The 26,223-nt window shown below is 44.8% G+C and overlaps 1 protein-coding gene across 1 annotated transcript in view; it reads left to right on the plus strand.

Moving 5' to 3' along the window:
• The window catches only part of GRAMD2A (GRAM domain containing 2A), a 92,744-nt gene that overhangs the window by 42,091 nt on the left and 24,430 nt on the right, over positions 1 to 26,223 (plus strand). Inside the window, exons 2-8 of the mRNA XM_029575336.1 lie at positions 1,519 to 1,632; positions 11,249 to 11,306; positions 15,810 to 15,882; positions 20,169 to 20,272; positions 22,549 to 22,647; positions 23,715 to 23,786; positions 26,075 to 26,137. Of these exons, the coding sequence (XP_029431196.1) occupies positions 1,529 to 1,632; positions 11,249 to 11,306; positions 15,810 to 15,882; positions 20,169 to 20,272; positions 22,549 to 22,647; positions 23,715 to 23,786; positions 26,075 to 26,137 (573 nt within the window). The 5' untranslated portion in view covers positions 1,519 to 1,528. The remainder of the gene's footprint in view (positions 1 to 1,518; positions 1,633 to 11,248; positions 11,307 to 15,809; positions 15,883 to 20,168; positions 20,273 to 22,548; positions 22,648 to 23,714; positions 23,787 to 26,074; positions 26,138 to 26,223) is intronic.

The raw sequence follows: 26,223 nt of genomic DNA on the forward strand, positions 1-26,223 counted from the left end.
ATTGACACTGTCCATATAATTATCGAAAAATTCCATTCAACAAGCATCCAAAGTTTATGTAGGGAGTGCAGGTGATGCATGTAGGGAAAAATAACCCTTGCGGTAGCTACACGATGTTAGATTCTATGTTAGGGGTTACCACCCAGGAAAGAGATCTAGGCATCATAGTTGATATTACATTGAAATCGTCAGCTCAGTGTGGGCTGTGGCGGTCAAAAAACAAACAATGTTAGGAATTATTAAGAAGGGAATGGCAAATAAAACAGAGGCTGTCATAATGCCTCTGTATCGCTCCATGGTGAGACTGCATCTTGAATATTGTGCAATTCTGGTCACCGCATCTCAAGACATAGTTGCACTGGAGAAAGTACAGAGAAGGGAGACCCAAAATAAGGGGCATGGAACAGTTCCCTATGAGGAAAGGCTAAAGAGATTAGAGTTATTCAGCTTGGAGAAGAGACGGCTGAGGGGGGGGGGGGATATGATAGAGGTCTACAGAATCATGAAAGGACTTGAATGGGTAAATGTGAATCAATTATTTACTCTTTCAGATAATACAATGAGTAGGAGGCATTCTGTGAAGTTAGCAAGTAGCACATTTTCAACAAATCAGAGAAAATTATTTTTCTCTCAATGCACAATTAAGCTCTGGAATTCATTGCCAGAGGATGTGATTAAGGAAGTTAGAGTAGCTAGGCTTTAAAAAGATTTAGATAAGTTCCTGGAGAAGTTCATAAACTGCTATTAATCAATAAGAAATAGCCACTGCTTCTTACTGGCATTAGTAGCATGGGATCTATTTAATGTTTGGGTACTTGCCAGGTATTTGTGACTTGGATTGACCACAGTTGGAAACAGGATACTTGACTTGACAGACCCTTAGTATGGTATATCTTATGTTCTTATGAGAGTTGCCCTGTGACTGTTGAGTAGAATCCGAGAGAGGTGGGTCAGTAATGTCTCAGATTTAAGTTTGCAGGACTCTGTAAAGGCCCCAGTCTTAAAAACAACAATTATGCACATCCACCAATTTCTCTTCTCTGGTGAGATGCAACGTGTGTGCAATAAGCAAGCTTAGGTGACCTCTAGTGGAAGGACGGTGTAGCTTCTGGAATGGTTAATTCGGTTCCTGGTAACTGGGCGTCGGAGCACAAAGGTTCTGTACCAGTTCTGCTTTCAGATGAAACGGCTGCACTGCAAGCCCATCACAGGTTTTATTTTGGGGAGTTTTGACGCGTGAATGCCTAACACCACCTTGCTCTCTGTCCTAACTCTGAATCTGCATGCAGGCATGGGCTGGCTCACAGAACAAGTGGATATTTTTGCATACAGCCACAATTTGCATAGGTACTTTCCCAGTCGGTGGAGCACAAAATGATTTCCAGAGTTGTCCACAAAACTGATTTTCATAGTATTCTGGATTGCCTGCAAGTTGCTTTGAATAGCTGGTATCCTCCCTTCCATGATGGATTGCAATGCTGATAAGGTCCTTACTTAAATCTCTTTACTTGCTTGCAGCGCAAAATTGATGCGGGAGAAAGGGGTTACCACGAACAACTGTAATGCCATGTACCAGTCAAAGAAACCGGAAGCAGCTTCTGAGGCGGGGAGCTGGAGCTCCTTAGATGGCAGGTGAGCAGATGAGAATTTCCATCTCCTGTTAATGGATTAGCTTGTGAGACTGCCGCAGCTAAACAATCCTGTGTCCTATTCCGTTCCTCATATACAATTCTTTTTTTTTTTATATTTAAACTGTTTTTATTTGCAAGCCAAAAGAAAAAAATTAGTACAATGAACAACAAACAGTCAAGTGACAGGCCGCAACCATTATAGAGCAACAGTCAGTAACAAAAAATAAACAGAAAGCCTTAAGCATAAAATATACATAACTTTTGCCTAATGAAATTCTAATCAGTGTTGCGCACACCAGGAAAAGTGTGGTGGTGGTTGCTGAAACAGAATAATTCACGGTTTTACGCTCTCTGTTACTGGCTAAGACTTTGGGTTTTTTTGGTGCAGTGTAATAATGGTGCAAGAAGCAAAGCAGCGCAGACTGAGGCTCCGGTTCCTGCCATTACAGATGCACAGAGCTGTGTGTTCAGAGGTCTATGACATTCAGTGGGAAATGGGTTATGATCTACTTGGATTAAACCTGTTTTAACCGTCCCTAACCAGCTGTTTGGCCTTCATTGCCCCAAGCTTACAGAGCCATTGCAATACCCTCCTAAAGAGGGTCTTTCAGCAACTTGGATGGAAATCCCAGATAGGCAAATAATTAGAACAATTTACTAAGCTGCAATAACGCATTAACATACATTAAACACTGAAATCAACTTCTAACATGCATCAAAAACATAATCACATATTAATATGTATTTCCACATTATCAATATTCCATGGAAAAAATCAGATCCAGCATGTAGCAATAATTGAACTGGATTGCATGCAAATGTAAACAAAATAGCTCCTTAATATGCAAATGATTAATGTGAATCATATTATATATCATAGTCCATATTAAGCCTGTATTCTTAACTAGGCTGGAGAGAAATTAGCAGGCTAACACTCCTGCTGATGTGCTCTGTTCCTTTCTCTCCTGTTATTGCTTAGCAGGGCATGAAGCCCCATTTTACAAACTTTCTCCCCACATCTAATACAAAAGCACACCCCTCCCCTCCTGAAAATAACCCCCAGTGGGTTCCCCCTTCCTGGTATCCGTCCCTGCCTCCCAAAATATAAATGTTAGCCCCACCCCTGGTTCACACTCAATCCCCTACTCAAAATACAAAAAAAGCCCCATCCCCCTCACTGCCAGCCCCCAAACTCCCCTACTTGTAGGAGCCCCTGAGTTGCAATGGGGCAGGATCAGTCTCCAGTTTCTGTTGCTCTACCAGTGTTGTAATCCTAAATGACACAGGCAGACCTGAGACACCCTTTTACCATGGTTTAATGAACTGGCCTGAATGACTTTTGCATGCTCCACGGTTTTGGTGCATTTCATCCGTTGTGGGGTTCTTTTCCTCCCAAATCGAAGTTTTGTTAAAAAAACTAAATCCCGCCCCACATGCATGCGACACAATAACAACCACAGATATAAAAAAAGTAGCCAACAGTGTATCACCGACACTGACAAAGATCGTTAATCTATCCTTAGAGGAAGGATCCATGCCAGATGCACTGAAAGGAGCAATCGTAAAACCCATTTTAAAGAAGAAAAACAGCGACCCACTTAACCTGAGCAACTACAGACCTGTATCAAACCTACCCTTAATTGCTAAATTAATAGAAAAAACTATACAGAAGCAACTAGCGGAACACCTAGATAACAATAACATCCTATATCCATCACAACATGGCTTTCGAAAACATTATAGCACAGAGACACTACTACTGGCGCTGACAGACAACATCATGAAAGGATTCGATAATGGTAAACATTACATTCTAGTGATGCTAGACCTCTCAGCAGCTTTTGATACTGTAAACCACAACATACTTTTAAATAGACTAGAAGAAATAGGATTAGGCAACAAAACAATCAGCTGGTTCAGATCATATCTAAGTAACAGATATTTTCAAGTTCAAATCAGAGATTCTATGTCAGAAAAAATAGACCTTCAGACAGGAGTACCACAGGGATCTGCCCTGTCTGCCACACTTTTCAACATATACCTACTGCCATTATGCCACCTGCTAGCTGGCCTGGGAATAACTCACTACATATATGCAGACGATATTCAATTTATATTACCCATTGACGATACAATAGAGAAAACATTAAATATAGCGAACATGTATCTAGACATCATCAAACAACTATTAAATCAAATGGAGCTAGTAATCAATATAGAGAAGACAGAATTCCTTCATCTAGAAAGAAAAAAAAATATGGAGATCTCACACAACCCAATCACACTAAATAACAACAAACATATAATACTCGCAGAGAAAGTCCGGAATCTAGGAGTAATAATAGACACAGAACTAAGCTTAAAACAACATATATCCATAAAAGTAAAAGAAGGATACGCCAAACTTATGGTCCTCAGAAAACTTAAACCACTTCTAACGACCAACAACTTTCGATCAGTACTACAAGCACTAATATTTGCAAGCACTGATTATTGCAATACTCTTCTACTAGGCTTACCATACACCTCCATAAGACCACTACAAATATTGCAGAACACGGCTGCAAGAGTATTAACTGGAAAAAGGAAGAGAGATCCCATTACGGAAACACTGGCTGAGTTGCACTGGCTTCCCATTGAACAAAGAATACAGTACAAGACACTATGCACCATACACAAATTAATACACAACGAAAACGCAGACTGGCTGAACACAGCCCTTCGCGTACACATCCCCAACAGAAATTTAAGATCAGCCAACAAAGCGCTTCTGACGATTCCATCAGTCAAGACAGCAAGACTAACACAAGTAAGAGAAAGGGCATTATCCTTAGCAGGACCCATATTATGGAACTCCATGCCCTTGGAATTAAGACTACAAAGGAAAAACAAAACTTTCAGAAAAAATCTTAAAACTTGGCTATTCAAACAAGCCTTTCAAAAAGAGAAGGGAGAATAGAAACCAGGGAAATGCAAGGTTCAAACCAGGGAAGTGCAAGGTACAAAACACCCACACAAACAGAAATCACTAAGGGTGTATGTATTTGTTTTTAATAGAATTCATCAGTAAAGGATAAGTTACTTATAGAATAAGTCCTTGACTCAAACTGCTATAGAATCAAACAGGACATGATAGTGTTCACTCTCATTTAACAACTAACGTTGATTAAAACTGTTACCGAACATTATGGCACCTGTGTAAATTGATAGAGGTTAATAGCATTTCTTTTGTGCCTTACTGTAAACCATTGTGACGGTGCCCACCTTAACGATGGTATAGAAAAAGTTTTAAATAAAATAAGTAAATAAAATAAATAAATAAATAAAATGCTCATGCGTGTGCATGCTTTCTGGAGTCTTGGAGGTCAGACAGCCTCTCAATGCTGTTTGGGTGCTCTGGGCTGGGCTGGTCGGAGTGTGCTGAATACAGCCTTCACCCTCATCTCCAGCCCCAGGGACTGCAAAAGCCCATTCTGCCACTGCAAACTCTGTTAGGTGGTTATTTTTTCCGTCCTTTCACAGTCTGTTTCTATGGCGAAGTTGCTCAGTGCTGAGGGCCTCTTCTCTAGATGAACAGTAATGAGTAAGGGTCTCTTGAATCTGGATGATGAATTTACATCAGCAAAATGTGTTTCCCAATGGAGCAAAGAATTAGTTAAATGTAGGTGTGTCAGACTCAGAATAGCAAGGTATTTTGACACACACACACACACACACACAATATCAGTTTGTTATAAGAGATCTGAGAGGTTGGTTAGAGTTTTACATTGTACATATAGATGCCCAACATATTTCTTTACATTTACTCTGCTGTCCAGTCTGCTTTGCTGGGGAGAATGCGGTGAGAGGAACACCCTTTCACTTGTGGTGGTCCTGGCTTTTTTATTCAGAGTTTCTAGAAGCTGCTAAGTGAGGAAATAGGGACAATAAAAACTCAATTGGTGTTAACACCACGGTGGGTCTAGTTTGACCCATGTGAGGATACCTCTCTGGCTTCTTACAGCAGAAAATTAGTCTGCTAACAATTGCATGCTGCTAGCTAGGTGAAGTTACTTACCTGTAATGGTGGTTCTCTAATGTATAGCAGGAAGTCACTCCTCACAAGTGCGTTACATCTTCAGATGGAGCCCAGCATAGAACTTTGATTTCAAAGCTTATAGAAGCTTTGAGCTTGCCCTCCCAGGGAGGACCCCCTCAGTCCATGATAAAGACTTGGAGAAACCAAGGGGAGGCGGGAGGGTTTTGTAAGGACAGATATCCTGCTGTCCATCAGAGGTAAGTAACTTCACTTTCTCAAAGGACAAGCAGGATAGCAGCCCTCACATATGGGGTCTCCCAAGCTACAGGTTGCTTCAAACAAAAGGGAAAAACTAAGCAGTACCAAAGGTGCTACTGTTTTGGGTGATGATTGGCCCAACCTCACATGAATGTTTTTCCTAATTTATTTTTTTTTTGTGGCATTCTGACCAATAATAGGCCCTAGGAGGAAATAAAGTTGGGTTCTGTACCTCCATAGGGCAGACTGTTTGTTTCCAACTATTTTATGTTGGAAACCCCTGCTAAAACAGGGGAGCATGTTGTGAATGTGTGGAGAAAATCCCACTTTGCCACATCAACTCGGATGCAGTCCGAGCTCCAGCACAGTGAGCTTTGACATGGCCCAATGGACTCAGGTCCTCCTGGGCGAGAGGGCCCAATTCTCTAACCAGGAGAAATAGAGCTCTTGGCTATGGTCATTGCAAGTTTTTGGTGTCAAGAAGAAAAGCTGAGTAGATTATCCTAGAGCTTTACAGCCCTCCAGGTGCAAGGCTGTGTTTGCCTTACAGACTTATGCATGACGTTAGTCAGTGACTAGAAACCTGTATAGAAATAATTTACTAGGAGAAAAACTTTGAAAAAGGTCAGAAAGGCACCAGGATCTTTGGAAGAGCACACTAACCGTGCGACTACTAAGAAAAATTTGACCTTCCAGGTCAGATATTATGCAATCAAGAGTGCCGAAGCTAGAAAGAACTTGTAACTACTGGGTGAAAACCTTGCTGACATCCCATGATGATATAAACCATACAGCTAAGGCTGTATGGAGATGGACTTACCTTTTACATGATAGGAAAACACCCAATTTCACCTAAATGAAACCAAACTGCAAACAAGTTTCCTTTGAAACAGGGAAAAAGGTTCTAAGAATCTTCCCATAAGCCATGTGGCAAGACCTTCTCTTTCCACATTATGGGCTTTCCTACTGAAATCCCTTCTGGATGCCAGGGGCATAGGAGATAGATTACCTGACAGAACCTGAGGCTGCGGTGCTACGTCTCCAGCATCTGGACAAAGAGAGCCCAAATTCAATGTAGGGATAGAGGGGCAGCACCTAACCTGTATAGATCAATGTTGAGAATTCCACAGCTTGATGAGATCCTTGATGAATCTGTCTCGGCCAACAGGGAGTTATGAGGAACCTAGTTACCTAGATTCTTTTCAGTTTACATAGTCTTGTGAACTGAAAACTTTGTAGAGAAATTTATGAAAACTCCAGTCTAGTCTAGGATAAGGATGCTGAAACAGAAGTCCAAAAGCCTCTCTGTTACGAGATGGAAACTGTGGTACCACAGGGATTTGCAGCTGTGGAAATCTGAACGTTACAAGCAGGGACTACTGAAGATTACAAGCTTTGGTTCAGGCTGACCATCAAAATAGACTGCTCATCCCCTTTGCATAGACATCTACATGTACTGTCCCTTGCTGAAAGAGAACAAGGAAAATCCCTAAATGATCACAAGAACCTGGGTGCAGAGCCCCTTATGAGAGCTCCCAAACCCATAGCCGGACAAGATGTACTAGGCAACTTCAGAATGAATCAGCCACCAGGACAGTGTGACTCTCGGGGTTGAGCGCTGTGGATGATGCCCAAGGTGCAGAGCAGATGGAACCACTCACACTATAAGGGTCAGTGTACAATTTGAGCTCGAGGATGCCTGTTTTGAAAAAACAACAAGTGACGTGTTTATGCTCCTCTGCAGCAGGATTTCAGCATATAATCCCCTTCTACAGGAGAATGATCCTTCCAGCTTCTAGGGAGCAACCATCAGCTGGGGGTCTCAAATGCCTCAAATGGCAGTACTCAGGCCCCAGAACCATTAGCAGTGGAAGTAAATGTGGAGCCTATGCACCTGCATGCATTCACAGGTCAAACAGTGACTCCATCCTTGCATGAGTTTCTGTGGTTACTGGAAGCATGGTGTGAGGAAGAACTGGGATCCCTCCAGAGCCTGTGAGCTTGCATTGGCTTACAGGCCCCCATGCTGACTCATTAATATTGCTGCTACTTGTGGATAACAGTCTGGCTCAGGTCCAACAATAAAGAGAGGGGGGAGGGCTGTGTGCATGAGCCAGTGAAGATTGTCACAGTTTCTCTATCCTCATTCACGATTGAACCTACCTAAGAGGAAAAATGTTGCCTCTGTCCAGCGCCTGCCTTCATGTCTCACCAGATTTCATCCACCTTTGAACCAGGGCCCAGAGGAAAATATCTCTGGCCCTTGCCCAGGGCAATGTTTAAAGAAGGGGCTGTTTGGAGGAATGGATCAGTTGCAGGAGGGGATTCAGGACTGGATCAGCTGGAAAGGAATTAGCTGTGGAGGGTGAGAGAGAGAGAATGACAGAAGATCAACTGGGGGATATAAGAAAGGAGCTGGGGCATGAGAGGGGATTAACTTGGGGGGTTTGTGAGAGGGAGGGTTGGAGAGGAGGAGTTGAGGCTTTGGGGTGATAGGGGATGGCGAATGACAGTGAGTGGAGATTGACAAAGGATCAATTGGATTATAAGAATGGCTTGGGGTGTGAGAGGATCAGTTGGGATGCAAAAGAGCTGAAGGGGTAAAAGAAGTGGTGAGCTGGGGAGGTAAGAAGATCAGCTGGGAGGGTTGGAGGTTAAGAGGAGATCCTCTGAAAAGGGTGGATGTTTATGTTGAGAGAGGATTAGCTGGAGTGAGGTGAGGGTAAGAGTGAATTGTGGACCATGATCTGCACCGCTGCTAATTTTGTTTTGGTCATCTTCTAGGTTCATGTGAATTTTTGAGTGCTACAATGGGGTCACATTGGCTAAAGGTTTTGGAAACCCTGGCCTATATTGGTGCCTGCAAAATTAGCATGTCCTATTGCTCTTGCTGTGGTGGCACCTGATGCCATCAGTGGTGCCTGATGAGTCCCCGGTGCCCACAGCACCTAATATCTATTCCACAACACCCTGTATTTATTAACTTAGTGCCAATTCTTTTAGTGCTGGATGTCTATTGTGTCAGTGCCAACATTGCAGGTGGTTTTACATCAGAGCTCACGGTGGCTGAAGGCGCCAATCCCATTGTTGCATCAGCAGTGCTGATTGCTCCCATGCACCTCCTTGAAGACCACCTGCTGAGACAGGCTGACAGGCAGGAATGGAGGTCACCTCATCCAGGGTACTAGAGGTGATAATTAACTTGGGCCTATGGAGACTAGTGCAGTTCCCAGGATTACAGGGAGGATGAGCTCTTCCCCCCCCCCCCCCCCCATGGGAATGCTCCTTCATTCAACACCAGCTATCCTAGATCCTTCGATATCTGGGCATCCCTTGATGACCATAGGTTGGTCTAAGGCTCCCAGAGCTCCTGCCTGGAATGCGATCTAAAAATGGCAGCAGCCTCACAAGGAGGGTCCCTCCAGATACACTGTGGTTTGTACCTAGGCAAATCTGCAAACCTGGCATAAGAAGCCTAGCTCCCCCCCCCCCCCCCCCCCCCCAAAATGCAGGAGCCCTGAAAACTGCAGGCTCCATGAGACATTAGACCAATGCAAAAGCACAACATGAAAGCTGAGAAAAAACCTCAAGCTGCATTGGGCACCAGGCCAGCGCACCATGTGGTGGACAGAAAAAAATGAAAATAGACAAAACCTTGAGAGAGAGAACCAAACCCATGGGGTCCTGCAAGAAAAACATACAGCTCCTGCAGCTCCAGAAACTTTCATGCAGTAACTGTGAGAGAGAGCAAAGAACCGTGACTTGCAGGCTCTGTGGGGGAAAAAAAGAGACTGAGGGGTGCTGCCTGGGAGACAGGGAGGTAGATAGGACTGCACATGCCTAGTAAGGCAAGCTCAAAGCTTCTGAAGCTTTGAAATCAAAGTTCCATGCTGGGCTCCATCTGATGATGTCACCCACATGTGAAGACTGATATCCTGCTTGTTCTCGGAGAACCTGGTGCCCTGTAATGGAAGAACAAACTGAAATTTAATGTGTGGAAAACCCATGTATATAACATTGCATCTATTGAGAAACTCATCTTTTCTTTGAAAAATGTTATTGATGCACACAGAATAATATGGGACCCCTATTGGATAAGTTCTTGGAGGAGAAGTCTATTACCTGTTATTAATTAAGTTGACTTAGAAAATAGCCACTGCTATTACTAGCAACAGTAACATGGAATAGACTTAGTTTTTGGGTACTTGCCAGGCTCTTATGGCCTGGATTGGCCACTGTTGGAAACAGTGGCCAATCCAGGCCTTGGCCTTGGTCTGACCCAGTAGGGCATGTTCTTATGTTCTTATGTACTATAGCTATAGGGTCAATTGAGACCAAGGAGAATGATCAGCATTTACCAAAACTATGTTTTCTTAACTTGTGCAGCCGCTATATTCATCGCAAGGCAGGGGTGAGACCACATGCACACAGAATACTTCACACCACCATGACACCTTCAATAAAAACAGAGCCGGATAAGGAACTGGAGGAAAATAGGCCGCAGCTTTATTAGAGTAACTACATTACAATGAAAACCTAGGAAGCCGAGCCTTAACAGAGAGCTCTAGCCAACTGTCAATGGGCAGGCAGCATGTTGACTCAGGGGCTCGCCGCTGTCCGCACTCGCTCCTCATGGACGTACCGGTCAACCCTCCACATGCAAGCAAGGTGACTGCCCACTTGGGAGGAACATCTGGTCTGCCATAACCCAGGGTCCATCCGACCCTGACAGCAGACAGTACCAGTGAAAGGTGCAATGTACCAGTCATACCCCGCGCTATCTCCAAATAGGAAAGAACCACCCCCTTCCCAGTTCGGGGGTCCCAGCCCCAGGGATACGCGTGGTCCCTTGTGTTACTGCTAAATAAATGTGCTGAGCTCGCCAGAAAACAGCTATCAATACCCGTTTTTAGCTTGGGAGAAATCGAATCCAATCATTCTCCCAACGCCAAACCAAACCAGGAAGGCTTCTTATTCTCTTACACCGATAAAACCGCAGCAGGAAGCTTCCAAACTGCATGCAATCCGTAGCTCGCTGAGTGTTTCTCTCCATTGATATTGTTGTTCTACGGACTCCATTTGTTCCTTAGGTCTCTTAAAGTAAAGCAGTGGACGGTTCTGAGCCACTCTTCTTTTTCTTTGGCTGTATTGCTCTTATGTGTATGTGCATTTATTTTATTTATTCAGTGGCTTATATTCTGCCGCCTCCACTCAGACAATAATAAAGCAATACATTAATTACAGTCTCATAAAAAACATGACCATCGCTTGAACGCTTCCCTAAACAGTAATGATTTTAGTTGTGTATCTGACCATCTCCTTTTTTTTTTTTTTAATATAGTGTGGGTTTAAATGAAGCTCTTAAAGAGGAAGAGAATGAACGAGTTATTAGAGAACTGGTGAGTCATGAGTTGGCTATGTTTTCATGTAGCAGTGGGGTTTTTGGTTTTTTTTTTCTTGTTTCAAATTGCAGTGACCTTTTTAATCCATTCATTTTTTTTTCTTTCACCTATTCTTAAGTTTGTTTTTTGAGGCAGTAATTAATTATTATTCTAAGTGGGAATCAAGGCAGCAGTGTTCAGTCGGAGGGCTCCAGGCCCTCACGCTCCCTGACCCCCACAGAAAGTCAGAGGTTATTAGTTCAGATGCCCCTTCCCCTGTTGGCCCATTGGATAACTGTGGGCCCAGTGTATGAATTTCAGTGGACGTTTTCTTTATGCACAAAATAAAAAAAAACAATTTACTATCCCAATGTAGGAAGCTAATGGTATGCAAATGCAGCTGGAGGTTAACATTTTTTTAAAAAGTACGCCCAAAGCCAAAAATATGTGCAAAAAAAATTTAAATAATAAATAGCATGCATAAATCATGTTAGCCATGGTTTAGAAACATAAAACAACTGAAAAGCATGCTAGGCAGGCATAAAGATGAAAACGTCTCTCTCTTTGGGGCAAACACTTATTAGCATTTGTTATATGTGCAACTGCCTATCACTATGTAAGATCTTTAGGGCAGTTGTTACCATCGCACAGTGCTTGTGGTATGTATAACTATCGCTGTCACCTCTTGCTTTCCTGGATCCATCTTGGTGTGTACGACCTGAGAACGGCTGGCACAAAACTGTTGGCCTGGCAGGAGCCACTTGGCAGTGGTGTGGCAGAGGGCCTTATGCACCAAAATGCAATGAGGCTGGAGAAGCAGGAGATCTAGGGTTCCACTCTGGGGGGGGTCTGCACCAGGTACAGGGCCCCACACTTGGGCACAGCACCATAAACTTTCCACTGTCCCCAAAAATGTGAGCAAACTTTACTCTGCCTCCAACCAGGAGTTAAATATCCAGCATTACAAACAAGCCTTTAGGGTTTTAATCCAATTCCCTGCATTGGAGAGAAATAGTTAATTGCTTTATTAATCTAGAGGTTGTGTGGAGGTGCATTGACGTATGAGCTTTTTGTGCGTAAAATTCCTTGTTAAATTAGAAGTAAAGTTTTTATGCGCACAAATGTGCATACAACCGCAGCCTAGCACACCTTATCCTAGTGACCTGCTATTCTCATACATACTAGCTCCATGTGCTGGGTAGCTGACCATATACACTTTACCAGAGACCGGCTCTCACCATATCATGTGTGCTGGCATTTAAAAGCTGTTAAGAATAATATTTTATGACACTGAAGAAAATATCTAACACTGAAATGCATAGGAAAACTTCAGGACAGAGAAAGTGGGGAAATAGTACATTGTCCTGATCAGGTAAGAAGGATCTTCTCCTTCTGTCTGACAACCCAGCTACCTATAGTGGAGCTGGGCAACTTCAGATCTCAGAAGCCCTCTGCATATTACAAAGTCTGCGCTATGTAAAAAACAAAAGTAGAAGGTGTAGTGGTTGGATTTCGATACCTGTTACACATTAATGTGGTTTATTTATAATATGCTTAATAAAAAAAAAATTTCAATTCAAAAGAAGAAAAAAAAAATACTAGATAGCCTTGGTTCAAACATCCCCTCCCCGATTCATTTCCTATGGTAAAAGTGCCATCTTTGCCTTCCTCATGTGCCCCCCTGTATCGCGCACCAGCCATCCAAAGTGGGAAAATCCGATTCCTTCTTGTCTGTCAGAACCGGTCCATTGTGCTTGGGGAGTCCCCTGCTCCTCAGCGGACGGAGACAGAGGGCATGCCCCCTTGCTGACCTCATTCTTTGCCACAAACGGGGGTAAAGTGGTCGCAGGCCCCGCCAGCTTGCAGATAAGCGTGAGTCGGACAACTACAAAAGAAGAAAAGTGACACCTAGGCCTGGGTAATCCAAACGCTGCTGGGGCAACCGCCCTTCAGGGTAACTTCCCCCTGTGAAGGGGCTTCCCAGGTCTTCACCCCCCCCCCCCCCTAATAGAAGCACCTAGGCAAGGACCCCATCTTTGGGCATGGATCCCCCCTAGGTGGGCCCCTCCCTTGGGAGGGGCCCACCTAGGGGGGTGTTGTAAGGCCAGGACCCTGCTTCAGCTTTTATAAAGCCCCCCCCCCCCCCCCCCCAAAAAAAGAGGCAAAATGTAGGAGCAACAGATTGCCTCGAGGTCTCTCCTTTCTCCCCCTCCTCTCCCTGTTGTGTTGGCGCCTTGATTTGATCGGCAGAATAAAGTTTATAAAAAGATAAAATGCTTCAAGAGAGGCAGCGAAAGGGAGGAGCAGTGGCAAGACGGAGCCCTGTGGAGTGAGTCAGTAAAGGCAGCAGCCTGGCCTCTTCCTTTCCTGGCGGGCGTGAATAATTGAGGGTTGCTGCAGGCTGAGCGGATTTAAACCGCGTAGCAGCTGCAGCCTTACCTGGTCGGCAGGTAGGCAGGAGAAGAAAAAAAGCAGTGAGCCCAGGGAAGGAAGCCCCGTTTTGCTCGTTAGAAAACACTCCAAAGCTTTTCCTGTGCAGGAAGCCCTGAAACAGATGGCGCTAACAGGATGGGATACCTCCTTAGGGACACTCAAACTATGGGCAGACTCTGCCCCTGGAGGAAAAGCGAAGCCTGCCGAAGAGTCCAAGGGTGGATGCAGCAGTGAAGGCCCTTGTATGCAGAATGACCATCCGAAGAGAAGGTGCTGCGCTGAAAGGGACCCACGGGATCTTAAAATCAAGTCTGTGTTCAAACAATCCTGAGCCACAGCAATCCAGGCATCCATCTGCATGGCATACGTTGCACGGGCAGCACTACAGCGGCTGGGGGGGCATATTCACTTTATTTTGTAGTGCCAAAGAAGCACAGCACTTTCTGCCCTGGGTTAGACTTAAAGGGGGTGAACAAGTGTTTTAATAAAAATTCCCCATTGCAGAATGGAAACCCTCCGCTCGGTTAAGGCTGCCGTAAGGAAGGGAGAGTTCTTGGCCTCACTGGATCTCGTGGAAATGTATCGCCACATTCCAATGAGACCCCGTTTTTTTCAAAAGTTTCTTTGCTTTTGTGTTTTGGGCCATCATTTTCTTTTTTTTTTAGGCCTTTCACTATGGTTTGACTAAAACACCAAGGACCTACCAAGGTCATAATAGTTGTGGCAAACAAGGCGTCTTGATACACCCCTGTCTTAGATGACTTTGCTTTGATAAGCCAATCATTTAAGGAAAGTCCACGAGCACCAGTCATAATAATCTAACTGTTGGAAAAATGGGGCTGGGTAGTAATTGACACAAAAAGCAACCGAGAGCCCTCTCAGAATCTGAAATTTCTGGGAGCACAGTTCGAGATGAGGAAAGGACGAGTGTACCTTTCCACCAAGAGAAGCAACCAAGTTGGTGGAGTGGGTAAAATGATTCTGTTCACTAAGTCCCCCGAAGGCATGGCATTATCTTCAGTTACTGGGCCTCATGACAGCAGCCACAGACATGGTACCATGGGCAAGAGCACATTATGTGCCCGCTCTAGCAGGCACTGTTGATGCACTGGGACCTAGCATCAAGTGAATGTAAACAAGACATCCCTTTCCCCAACCAAAAACTTGCATTGGTGGTTAGCTCCACACCACTTTGCAAGAGGAGAAAGTTTGGAAGCACTGGATTTGGATAATGCCAGCCTCAGAGGCTTGGGAGCTTACTGTCAGGCAACTTCTTATGTTCTTAAGTACTGTTAGACCAGTCCAAACTCTGCCCAGGAAAACAGGGCTCAGGGTCAGCAGGGGATTTGCTTTCATTGCCAATCTCTCTCCCCTTGCTCGCAATCTTTCTTAACATCTCTTGCTGTCTTTTTTTTCAACCCACCTCCCCAAGGAAGGAGGGATCTGGAGGAGCTAAGGTAGTCCTAAGTATCATCAAGATGTTACATTGGCAAAGGGTACGAAGAAGGGTCCTTGTCTGGATCGCTTTGATAGTAGGCTCTTGGCGGGGCCTGCGACCATTTCCCCCTTTTTTTTTTTTACAATGAATGAGATCATCAAGGGGGCGTGCTGTCTGTTTCCGTCAGCTGAGGAGCAGGGAGTCCCCCAAGTGAAAGGGAGGGCTCTAGGAGTACGCAAGGAAAGAAAATGATCAGGGTAAGCATAATTTAGTCTTGCTTCCAGGCACCTCACACACACACAAAATTTGGTACTGCTATGTCTGGCCATTTCAAAGCTATAAGGGGAGACCCCCCCACCCCCACACGCCTCTGTTCTGTGAACCAAGGCTAAAAATGATTAGGCATGTGCGATTGCTTCAAATGAGATACATATTATGTTTTGTGTCGTTTCTAAAACGACATGACAGAGAAACTAATGTCATTGGTTTTGTTTTGGTGTGTGCTATTTGCAAATTCCTGCCCCTCTCCCTGCCTTGGGACTGCCTCTCTTGGGGAGGGGGCAGGATTAATCCGGGGGAAGGGGGCAGGAATGCTCTCTGCCCCGTAATAAATGAGCAACTCCCAATTTGTTTGTCTTGTTTACATCTAGACGCCAAATAAAAACAACTCCCAGTACCACAAGTTGTTCAAAGACCTCCCCATAGAAGAGAACTTACTGAAAGGTGAGTACTGGAGATTCTTAGCGAATGGGATCGATTTTGTTTTCAAAGAAGAAAGATTAAAAGTGCTGCAGTGTCACCACCTTAGATAACCCCATCCTGGTCACTTCTTGGTTATGGGGGCACATGGAGTGGCGGGTTTCATGGACCACGCCAGGCCACATGACCTCCCAGGGTTCCTGCACAGAAAGGGGGAAGACGGTCCTTTCAAGGCCCTTTGGGTTGGCGCTCTCTCTGGGGTTCTTCTGCACACCATTCCAGTCACCGAAAAAAAAAAATCATTCTGCACTCCAAAACTGTTCACAATAAGCCTTCACTGCAAACCGGTGGCAGCACAAAGTCCAAAAATTCCACAACATGCGCGACTCAGTCTTTCACGCACTCTTTCCCACAAAGGTAAGCTCTTTGGGGAAGGTACCCTTTCTCTCTAGGCCCAGCCAGTATCTTTTGGGTGGTGGAATCTTCTCTGTTCCTCAGTCTCTCACTTCTGTTTCTTTCTATTTTATTTAAAAACTTTTCTATACCGTCGTTAAGTTAAATAACCATCACAACGGTTTACAGAAGGGCACGATAAAGAGAAATATGGGTGGTATAGATTACAAATTGCTCGTGTGCCATCATAGTACGGTAACAATTTAAAATAATAAACTAGGTGTGTAAGTTAATCCTGATTGTTAGGAACAAATTTGACTGAATTCCCCGATCAGTCTTTAACTCTGTGGATTTTCCCCATATAGGTTACCTCTCTTCTAACACCTCCCTCATATACTCATCCGGCCCTCGGATGAATCTGCTTCTTGCTTGGGCCTCCTCAGATTCTCTTCTTGTTTTAAGAACTTTCCCTTCAGCATGCTCTGGTCTCCCCGGGTGTCGTGTCTTCTGCCCGTCTGAGGTTCTCCTGCTTCCAGGCCTTCCCTGCAGAGGGATAAGACCCACAAAATGTCCTCTGCAAGGAGAGACACCCGTTCCTTCAGCCCTGTTGTAAGGCTGATCCCCAGCTCATCTAGTCTCCCTCTGCATTACAGGGGCCCCGGAGTTCTATGTTTTAAATCTTTTTTTTTTTTGTATTAAATTTTCAAACCAATCCTGGTGAAACGAGACATCCGTGCAGATGCCCTGCCGGGTTCACTGGTTGGTTCTGTCTAGGGCCCCCATACCATAGTGTCATCACTCCCCTCCCTATTCAAGGGTACAAATTGCAAGGCCAGGAGTTTTATGCACACTTAACAACCCCTCTCAATGGAGAGTGGGACACTACACTGGCACGCCTACTCACACTCCGGGGCAGGGTCCGGTGAGACCTCGGACACACTCTGGCAAGATGAGCAGGTGAAGGCCCTGATTGCCGGGCCAACCAAGGGTAAATACTGTTAGTAAGGGGCAGATAATTCTGAAGTTCTGGCAGCGCAGAGAGCTATTGTCCTACTTTTTTTATTCTTGCTATTTGTCTTCCCTTCCTGCTAGTTGTCTTCCCTTCCAGGAGCGGTTCAAGGCAATCTGCTGCCTGAGATGAGGAATGAAATGGCACCCCCCCTCCCCCAAAGTGTGGTGCAGGTGAAATCACCAAGAGGGGGCCTGTTGGGGGTGGGGTGGGGTTGTCCCGTTTGAAGATTGGCCCGATTTGCAATGCTGGAGAAGGGAGAGGGGGCAGTGATCTCAAAGGAGAGGTAATATGTTAGCACTGACACTTTTATTTTTTAGGAAGTTGTCGATCCTGCCACACTCCCATCATCTGCCCCCCCCCCCCCTCCCCGGGGATGTGGCACACTCCTAGGGCCAGTGAAACTGTATTAGATGCCCTAGACAAACCTTACCAACTTTCGCCTCCCCTCTCCTTCCATCACAATTAAAAATTGTTTTTTTTTTTCCCATTTTAAAATGTATTAACCACTTTCTCAACCTAAAATGGGAGATTTTATATGGAAAAGGACATTCAAAGTGCAATGTTCTGAGGTAAAATTATCCCTTAAGCTTGTATATTATATTTTACATGCACTGCAAAAAAAAAAACCCAACTTGGATCCCATGTGGCATCACACGTCTCATAAAGTGCGCTGAGTGTGGCCTTGACTCACAGAGAGCCATGAATAAACTCCATGATAATTACAACAGAGTAAACCTTCCATATCATCATTTCCAGCACTCAAACAGTAACAACCCTATCTATAAAAAGCAACACTCGAATACTACACTAGGTCCTAAACTGTCTCTCGCACGGGCAGCACATACACACTGGACCTCATAGCAAAATCCTTAGGGCCTGCTTTTCAAACGCATTTACCCTCCTAAAACTGGGTTTTACATGTGTAAATGCACTTTACCCATGTGTAAGTGGGGTTTTCAAAATTGCTACATAGTAAAGACGGCAGAAAAGGACCAAATGGTCCATCCGGTCTGCACGGAGCGGCAGTTGCTACCATAAGAAGCTTGCTGGACAGTTATCTCCATGCTAGCAACATTTTTACTGGTTGATGAGCCACCTCGAAAAATTCAGACGGTGCTGACGTGTTTTGCTTATGGGCTTGGCCTTAGAAGCAGTCCTGTACTTTTTCGCTTATGTCTGCATATTATCAGTATCCCAGAATGTAAAAGTTTGGGCCCATGTTGGTTGATGTCTGAATCCAATTCCTCTTCCACCCTGGTTTTACCCACATTAAATGCACTTAATGCGGATAAATGGCTTTTGAAAATTGCTACGATAGTATGTTACATTTACATGTGTAACTCCTTTGAAAATTCTGTTAATGTTAAACCTCAAGTCCCATTAGAAAAGGCCTCCGTGCTCTTCTATATCTGCAGTGCCATCTGGTGTCTCCTTAGGGTTAAATAATGTATCCTATTTGTTCTTTAGCTAGACCAGGGGTAGCCAAAGTGTATAGTTTTTGGGTTTTTTTTAAACAGAGCCACATTACTGGTGCTTATCGAAACCAGGGGCTAGGAGGGGTGCCCCTTTAGAAATCCGTTGGGGGTGGGCGTGGCAGTTACAATGGCAAGTGTATTGTATAGTGAGAGGACCAGAGCAGCAACCATACCAATAACAAGAATAATTCAAAACAGTTAACAAATAGCTCAAAACTTGTATAAAAATGTTCCAAACACCCATAAAATATTTCAAAAAAGACACATCAAATAATACCCAATAATTAAAATTAGTAAGAATTTTAAAAAATTCCCCGCTCTCCATACCTGGGAATTTTTGGTTTCCAGATGCCCTGAGATTGTCATAGATTAGCAGGGAGAGAGGAAGAAGGGGTTGTTGCGTGCGTGTGCGCGCACACACACACATATATACACACACACACATATATACACACACACATGTACACATACAGACCACACACACACTTGCTGTCTCTCTCACTCTTTTCTCCGCCTCCAGCAGCAGCCTCCATCTTCAGCCCCTGTGGCTGACCCAAATATGGCCTTGAGAGAGCCACGCCACACTGCTCCTCCTAACCTAAGGCCCTGCTGCCCAAGCTGCCAGTTTCAGTGGGGCCACAATGCTCCTCCTCTAAGGCCATGCAGCCGAATCCGGCAGGACAGCAATGCTACTCCGCTTTCTGTTCCGGCTACCCTGCCGATTCCAGTGGGGCCATGATGCTCTTCCTCTTCCTGACCCACCAGTCATGCTGCTCTCCTACGCTACTACACCTCTAAGGGGGTTATGACTGCTGACATCAAGGTTGATGTCATCAACAAAGGGCCGCAATGTCAGTCCATTGTTGATATCATTGCAAGGACCGGTTATAATGGGGCAAATTGAGTAGGAAGATGACTGGGAAAAGCCTGTCATTGGGCTGGGTTTGGCCTGCGGGCTGAGGTTTGCCCATCCCTAATCTAGCCATGTTTTCTTAAATAGTGCATGCACATTTATTCAAAGGTTTAGTCTTGGTTCTTGGCTTTGCTTTGTGTATGTCATGTATGTGTCATACATGTTTTCCTTGCAGCTTATGATCCATTTTATTGGACTGATCTAAGAATTATCCAGAGACAAATGTGACTTCCACTCCACAAAGGTCCTTTCCTCAGATGTCACAAGGGACCTTTGATACAGAAAGCGCATACATGTTGTCATGTGGCTAATTCTTACAATGGTCCCATAAGTGTCACAAGCTGCAAAACATCCAGTTACTAGAACTCTCCATCACTTTGTATGCATTATGCATTTCTTTGATATGTTGTGTTTTTTCCGTGTACTTGTAGATTTGCTATTTGTTCTCAGCATGAAGTTCTTGTCCTTGGCGTGTTGGGTGGAGGGCTGTGATCTGTGAGCTTCGTTCTTTTTGCAGTGTATTCCTGTGCTCTTCAGAAGGACATCTTCATTCAAGGGCGCCTCTACATTTCCCACAATTGGCTTTGCTTCTATGCCAGCCTCTTTGGAAAGGACATTAAGGTAATTCATCTGCTTTCAGTTTTCCAGCTTCATGTCTGAAATATATTGTCAATTAACCTTCCTCTTACTCTGTTTATACATGTGCCGTATATTATGGTGGAAACATCCATAAATCAATATGCCTCCATCACTCTGCATGACATGAATGCAAACACTAGGTATTGGCATATTTCAACGTGGAAAATAGCTGTAACTCTTTCATAGTGAGCATTCAGATGCTGAGAGCTACAACTGAGGGTAATTTTCAAACATTATGGTCAGCTTGCACTTACATGCTCATTTTCAAAGGGAAACTCCCAGTGGAGTTTGGTGCTGGTGGGTAGCAAAGGTATCTTGTACCTGTGTACTTTCCTGTTCCTTCCCTAACCGCACACCTGGGTGTGCCTTTTACTGGTATGGGCAGAAGCACCCATGCTGTTTCACAGTTTGCAGACTTTTTCCTTGCATTGGATGAGGGGGGGTGTAATTTTTAAATAGCTCTATTTAGCTGTGTTAATCTATTTTAATGCAGCCAGATCCTTTAAAAAGAACCAAACTGTTCTTAATATCTGCTTCTCTAGTTTCCCTATCACCCTCTGCTCGCATCTCTGACTTGGGATAATGGAAGAAGAGAGAAGGATATTGATTTTCCAAATTGATGATTACCCTAGTTCAGGGGTTCCCAAACCTGTCCTGGAGGACTTCTAGCCAGTTGGGTTTTCAGGATGTCCACAATGAATATGCATGAGGTAAATTTGAATGCACTGCCTCCACAGTATGCAAATTTTATTTCATGCACATTCATTATGGATATCCTAAAATCCCAACTGGTGGGTGGGGTCCTCCAGGTTGGGTTTGGGAGCCTGTGCCCTAGTTCTTTGGGGAATGGTTAAGACTTCTACAGCTAAAATTATGCACTTTTCAATATTCAGCAAGCTTTTATATTTCTAATTGCAAAAAAAAATATCTGAGGATCTGATGTTGGTTTCAAATAATAGTTGCCAGCTAAATTTTATTGAGGCATCTATTTAAAACTAGCATATTTGTCAAGTTAGCTTCAACTAAAACACCCATGTCAGGATTAAGACAATATATAATATGTTAGTGCATCAGTGTGAAACACAGTATTGGTTAGAAACAGTAGCCTCACTGCTATCCTTTGAATGCCAGAACTGCTCAGATAGGCTTTGTGGTCTCTGTTGGAAGAATGAATGAGAGATCATTTGCTTGCTTATAAGAGGGTTTCAGCACTGTGTTTAGAGCTATACATACTGGGCCGGATTTTAAAAGGGTTACGCGTGTAACCCTTTTAAAACGCCCCTGCGCACGCCGAGCCTATTTTGCATAGGCTCGGCAGCACGCGCAAGTCCCGAGGCTTCGCAAGGGGGGCGTGTCGGGTGGGTGTTGCGAATTTCGGGGCATTCCGGGGGGTGTGTCGGGGGCGTGGTGCCGGCCTGGGGGCATGGTCGAGGCTTCCGGACCAGCCCCTGGGTCGGGTGATGGTGCGCCAGCCTGCCTCTGGCAGGCGTAACTTTAACAACAAAGGTAGGGGGAAGGTTAAGATAGGGCCGGGGGGGGATAGGGAGGGGAAGGTGCGGGGGGGGTAGAAGGAAAGTCCCCTCCGAGCAGCGCGCGCAGGGCTCGGCGCGTGCAAGTTGCACAAATGTGCACCCCTTTGCGCGCACCAACCCTGGATTTTATAAGATACGCGCGGCTACGTGCGTATCTTATAAAATCCGGCGTACTTTTGTTCGCGCCTGGTGCGTGAATAAAAGTAAGCGCGCGTATATTTATAAAATCTACCCCACTGGCTTTGGATCTCATTCCAGTTCTCCTTAGTTCTCACTGAGATCCCTCTTTGCTTGTGGTGCATGGTGGACTGTGGACATCAGGATCTGGAGTGGAGAAGTAAAAGGACACCTAATTTAAAAAAAAAAAACAAAAAAACTAAGGCTGTGATTGCACTTGCAACTTTATTCCTCAGTCTTTGTCAGGTATTTTAATGAGTTGTCTATATAATTACATTTAAAACAGCAGGGTTAACATTTGTAAGTATTGCTCATGTATATAGAGACCGACCTTTGTTTTCAATTTTTATTTTGTTTGGTCTGGAAATTTCACTGTTTGAACAAAATATTTTTCACTGATTTCTTAACTTTTCTGATGTGTGCTACATCAAAATCATTTTTCCTACTGACTTTTCTGCTATGACATTGAAATGCCCAGACAAAAGAAAATTAAAAATTGAAATCGAAGGTCCCTACATATATGACAGTAAAGTAAAATTTTAATTTCAGGTTGTGATCCCTGTGGTCTCTGTGAAGTTGGTGAAAAAACATAAAACGGCTCGCCTCCTTCCGAATGGGCTTACGATCACCACCACGGCCAGCAGGAAGGTACAGAGAATCATTTGCTGTCTTTCATGGGTCTGTCCCGTCCCCTCTGATTGGCTCTTCCTCTTTCCTGAGATCATCAGCTTCTCCACCAACGCATTACTACACTCCCAAATAATTAAAAAAAAAAAAAAAAAGTCATTGTCCTGCTGTTAGAATGGCTTACTCAGTTCCGTTCATGGAGGAATTAAGACGTGACTGTTCAATTTCCCCAAAAAAACCCCGTTCTTCAGAGCTTTCCGATATTGGGAGCTCCCTTATGCGGTTATACAGTCTACCTGCTTTCTACTGCTGGTATAGCGAGGAGAGATGGTAGTGCAGCATAGTCTTTGCAACACTGAGCCAGAAACAGAAAAATGTAATTCCCTGATCCATTCAGCAAACCGTATAACTCCTGTGTGCAGAATCTCTTATATTCTAAGCTCGTTGGTGCAGAGATGATGTGACCGTACGATGCCGCGGTTCTTGAACCGCTCAGTGTAGTTTGCTTAAGGTAAAGGCAACGTGAGTTTTTTTTCTAGACCCCCAGGTCTCCTGCTAAAGTGGGGGTTGTGTTAAGCAAGCATTGCCCCATCAGGTTGGACCTTGGTAGTTTGCTTTCCATCTCATTCCTTCCCCCACTCCCCCCCTCGCTTGCCTCACACCGACCTATACAAATCTGCCTATCCGCATGCTCTGTTAGGGAAGGGTGAATATGAAGGGCACCAGAAATATTAGCGTCGGATCTTCCAGGCAGACATTTGTCTTTAAAATTGTAGGTCAGCATATTATTGGCCTCTCAAGGCAGAGAATAGACAGTTTATACGTTCATGTTATAAAATTAGGTGTCCAATGGACCAAGAATTCCAGCAACAGAAAATTCAAAATTCCTCCTGAGCAATACAATAACAAACCAGGAAACACAAGTTGTGCATTTTCTGGAAGGGTGGTAGTGGAGCCTCTGGGTCCTCAGGAGAGGGTTAAAGGTGTGGTCCTACCACTGAGAAGGCTCTGCTGAGGGAAAAATTCCAGAAGAGCGCATGCTGAATTAATTTTCTCCTTCTGTTTTTATTTTTTTTTGTGTAAATTAGTACATCTTTGTGTCCCTACTGTCCAGAGACAGCGTGTACGATGTGCTGAAGACGGTCTGTAAGCATCTTCAGGTAAACCTTTCAATTGCCTTCAGTTTCTCCTTTCTCTTCTTTTCTTCCAGCTGATTTGGAAGCCAGTGCTGGGATTCTGGCACCGTGAACCTTCATTCACAACGTCCTACAGATTCCCCCCCCCCCCCCCCCCCCCGTTTTAATAGATCCTACCACTGTTTCTGGTCTGGCCAATTTCAGCAAAAGTCCTGAGGCCGGAAGCCAAGCACTAGGGCTTCTCCCAGAACCTTGTATCATAGGCTCTAAATCCCACCACCAGGTGTCACCCTTGTTAATGGCCATGATTCCCCCCTCCTACAGAGGCTGTGGTACAAGCTCAAGCATCAGCAGCTTCAGCTTGGTACGTTCCAGCCTGGTCCTTGATATGTTTCTCAGTTATTACTTAAAGGGCTGACCCATCTAGCAGTTACGTTGAATGTGGCTTTTAGCTGTGTTGCACCTTCTCTTTGGAACATTCTTCCTCTGGAAATTCGTGGCAAATTAAGCTATTTGAAATATAGGCAGTGATTAAAAGCGTGGTAGTTCAGGAGGACCTTTATATAGAGGAGACTGAGTGTGATTGGGGGTGGATGATTTTAGTGGGGGCTGATCTGTCTGGAAATGTTGGGGTGGGGTGGGTAATGTACTTTTATATGTATTGTTATGATGCTAAGTAGTATTGTAACCTGCTTAGATGTATAAGAATAACTGTGGACTATCAAGCTGCAAATAAATAAATAAATGATGCTTCCGCAAAATCTCCAGCCAAGCCAGTGTGTGGAAGGCCCAATCTGGAAACCTGAGACCTTCTACATGGAAATGCACAGCCCTTGCCAATGAGCCATCGGGACGGCATTCAAAATGCATTTTAAAAATGTCTGAGCCAGCTCTGTGGTTCAGTGACAAATGCTGTGCGCTGCCGTTCCGAAGGCCTGGGTTTGATTCCTGGGCCAGGTTTCTGCTCCCCGGGCGAACCAGGGCTGGGGGTGCTGCAGAAGAAGTCTCAGCCATTGCTCAACTGTGCCACCTGCTGGCTTAACTTCGGGTGCACAAGTACTGGGTTCCAGAGGAAGCTAAAAACCGTGGCCTCTGGCTAGGAATGATCACTGCAATGACTGCATTAGGTATGAAGCTGTCAAAGAGGAGGAATCTCCCCTTCCCCCAGGTAATAACAAATGAAGGCTTATGGTACCATAATCAAGTAGAGGCCGGTTCCAACCAAGCTGGAAGCCCAAAGGAGCAGTACATGATAGGGATGTGCAGAGGGATGCCATACATTGCATTCGGGATTCGTATTCGTCGGGGGGGGCAGATACGTTGCATTCGGCAAGGGGGCCCCCATATATCATGTGTTAATTCTTATTCATTTCCTGGGTAAAACTGAATTAACTACAACCCCCCACCCTCCTGACCCCCCCCCCCCCTAAGACTTACCAAAACTCCCTGGTGGTCCAGCGGGGGGTCTGGGAGCCATCTCCTCACTCGCGCCCTCGGCTGCTGGCATTCAAAATGACGCCGATAGCCTTTGACCTTACTATCTTGTGCCATCTTGGGCGCCGGCCATCCATTGCTCCTACCATGTGACAGGGGCTGACCAATGGCACCGGTAGTCCCTGTGACATAGTAAGGTCAAAGGCTATAGGCGCCATTTTGAATGCTGGCATTTGAGGGCGTGAGTGCAGGAGATGGCTCCCAGACCCCCTCGCTGGACCACCAGGGAGTTTTGGTAAGTCTTGGGGGGGGGGGGGGTCAGGAGGGTAGGGGGGGTTGTTTAAATTCGCTCCTTTAGACAGCCGAATAATTCGGCGAAGATTCGTTGTATTCGTGGGGAATCGCGATACGTCTCGGTTCCCCATAAATACGGCCCTATACGTTGCGGATTCACAATACGTAGGAAACGAATGCACACCCCTAGTACATGAACCTGACAAGGACAGCGGCATTAATCTGACTAGCAACAGAACTCTGACATGCCTTGTTCTCACCATGAGTGGGGTTAGGAACCCAATATATTTTATATCTATCATTGGTAGAATCAAGAAGAACATGGCAAATATACTGTGCCTGACCTATAGTACATATTAGCACTGAGAACTTTGCAGATACTGTACCAATCCTAGATAGCACCAAGAACTGGGCGTGTTCAAGCAGCACTAGAGAGAAGGCATGTCCCCTGCTGGTTCATGGACAAATGCAACACAGGGGGTAGTGTCTGACACCAACATGGATGGGGAGCACCTGAAATATCTCTTCCCGGAAATCTCAAGCATACGTGAAATGTGATTTATTTTCTCCCTTTTTCTTTACAGCCTTCAAGTAAGAAAAGTTTGAGTGTAAAAGAATATGTAGAAGAAATGGATTCTGTGCCTTCAGTAAGACAAATGTTCAGCAACAGCCTCTGCTTCTCTCCTCTTTCCAACTTATGCCCCCAAACAAGCTTCCAAACATCCCCACATTT

Source organism: Rhinatrema bivittatum, chromosome 13 (genome assembly GCF_901001135.1).
Source record: "Rhinatrema bivittatum chromosome 13, aRhiBiv1.1, whole genome shotgun sequence".
NCBI lineage: Eukaryota > Metazoa > Chordata > Amphibia > Gymnophiona > Rhinatrematidae > Rhinatrema > Rhinatrema bivittatum.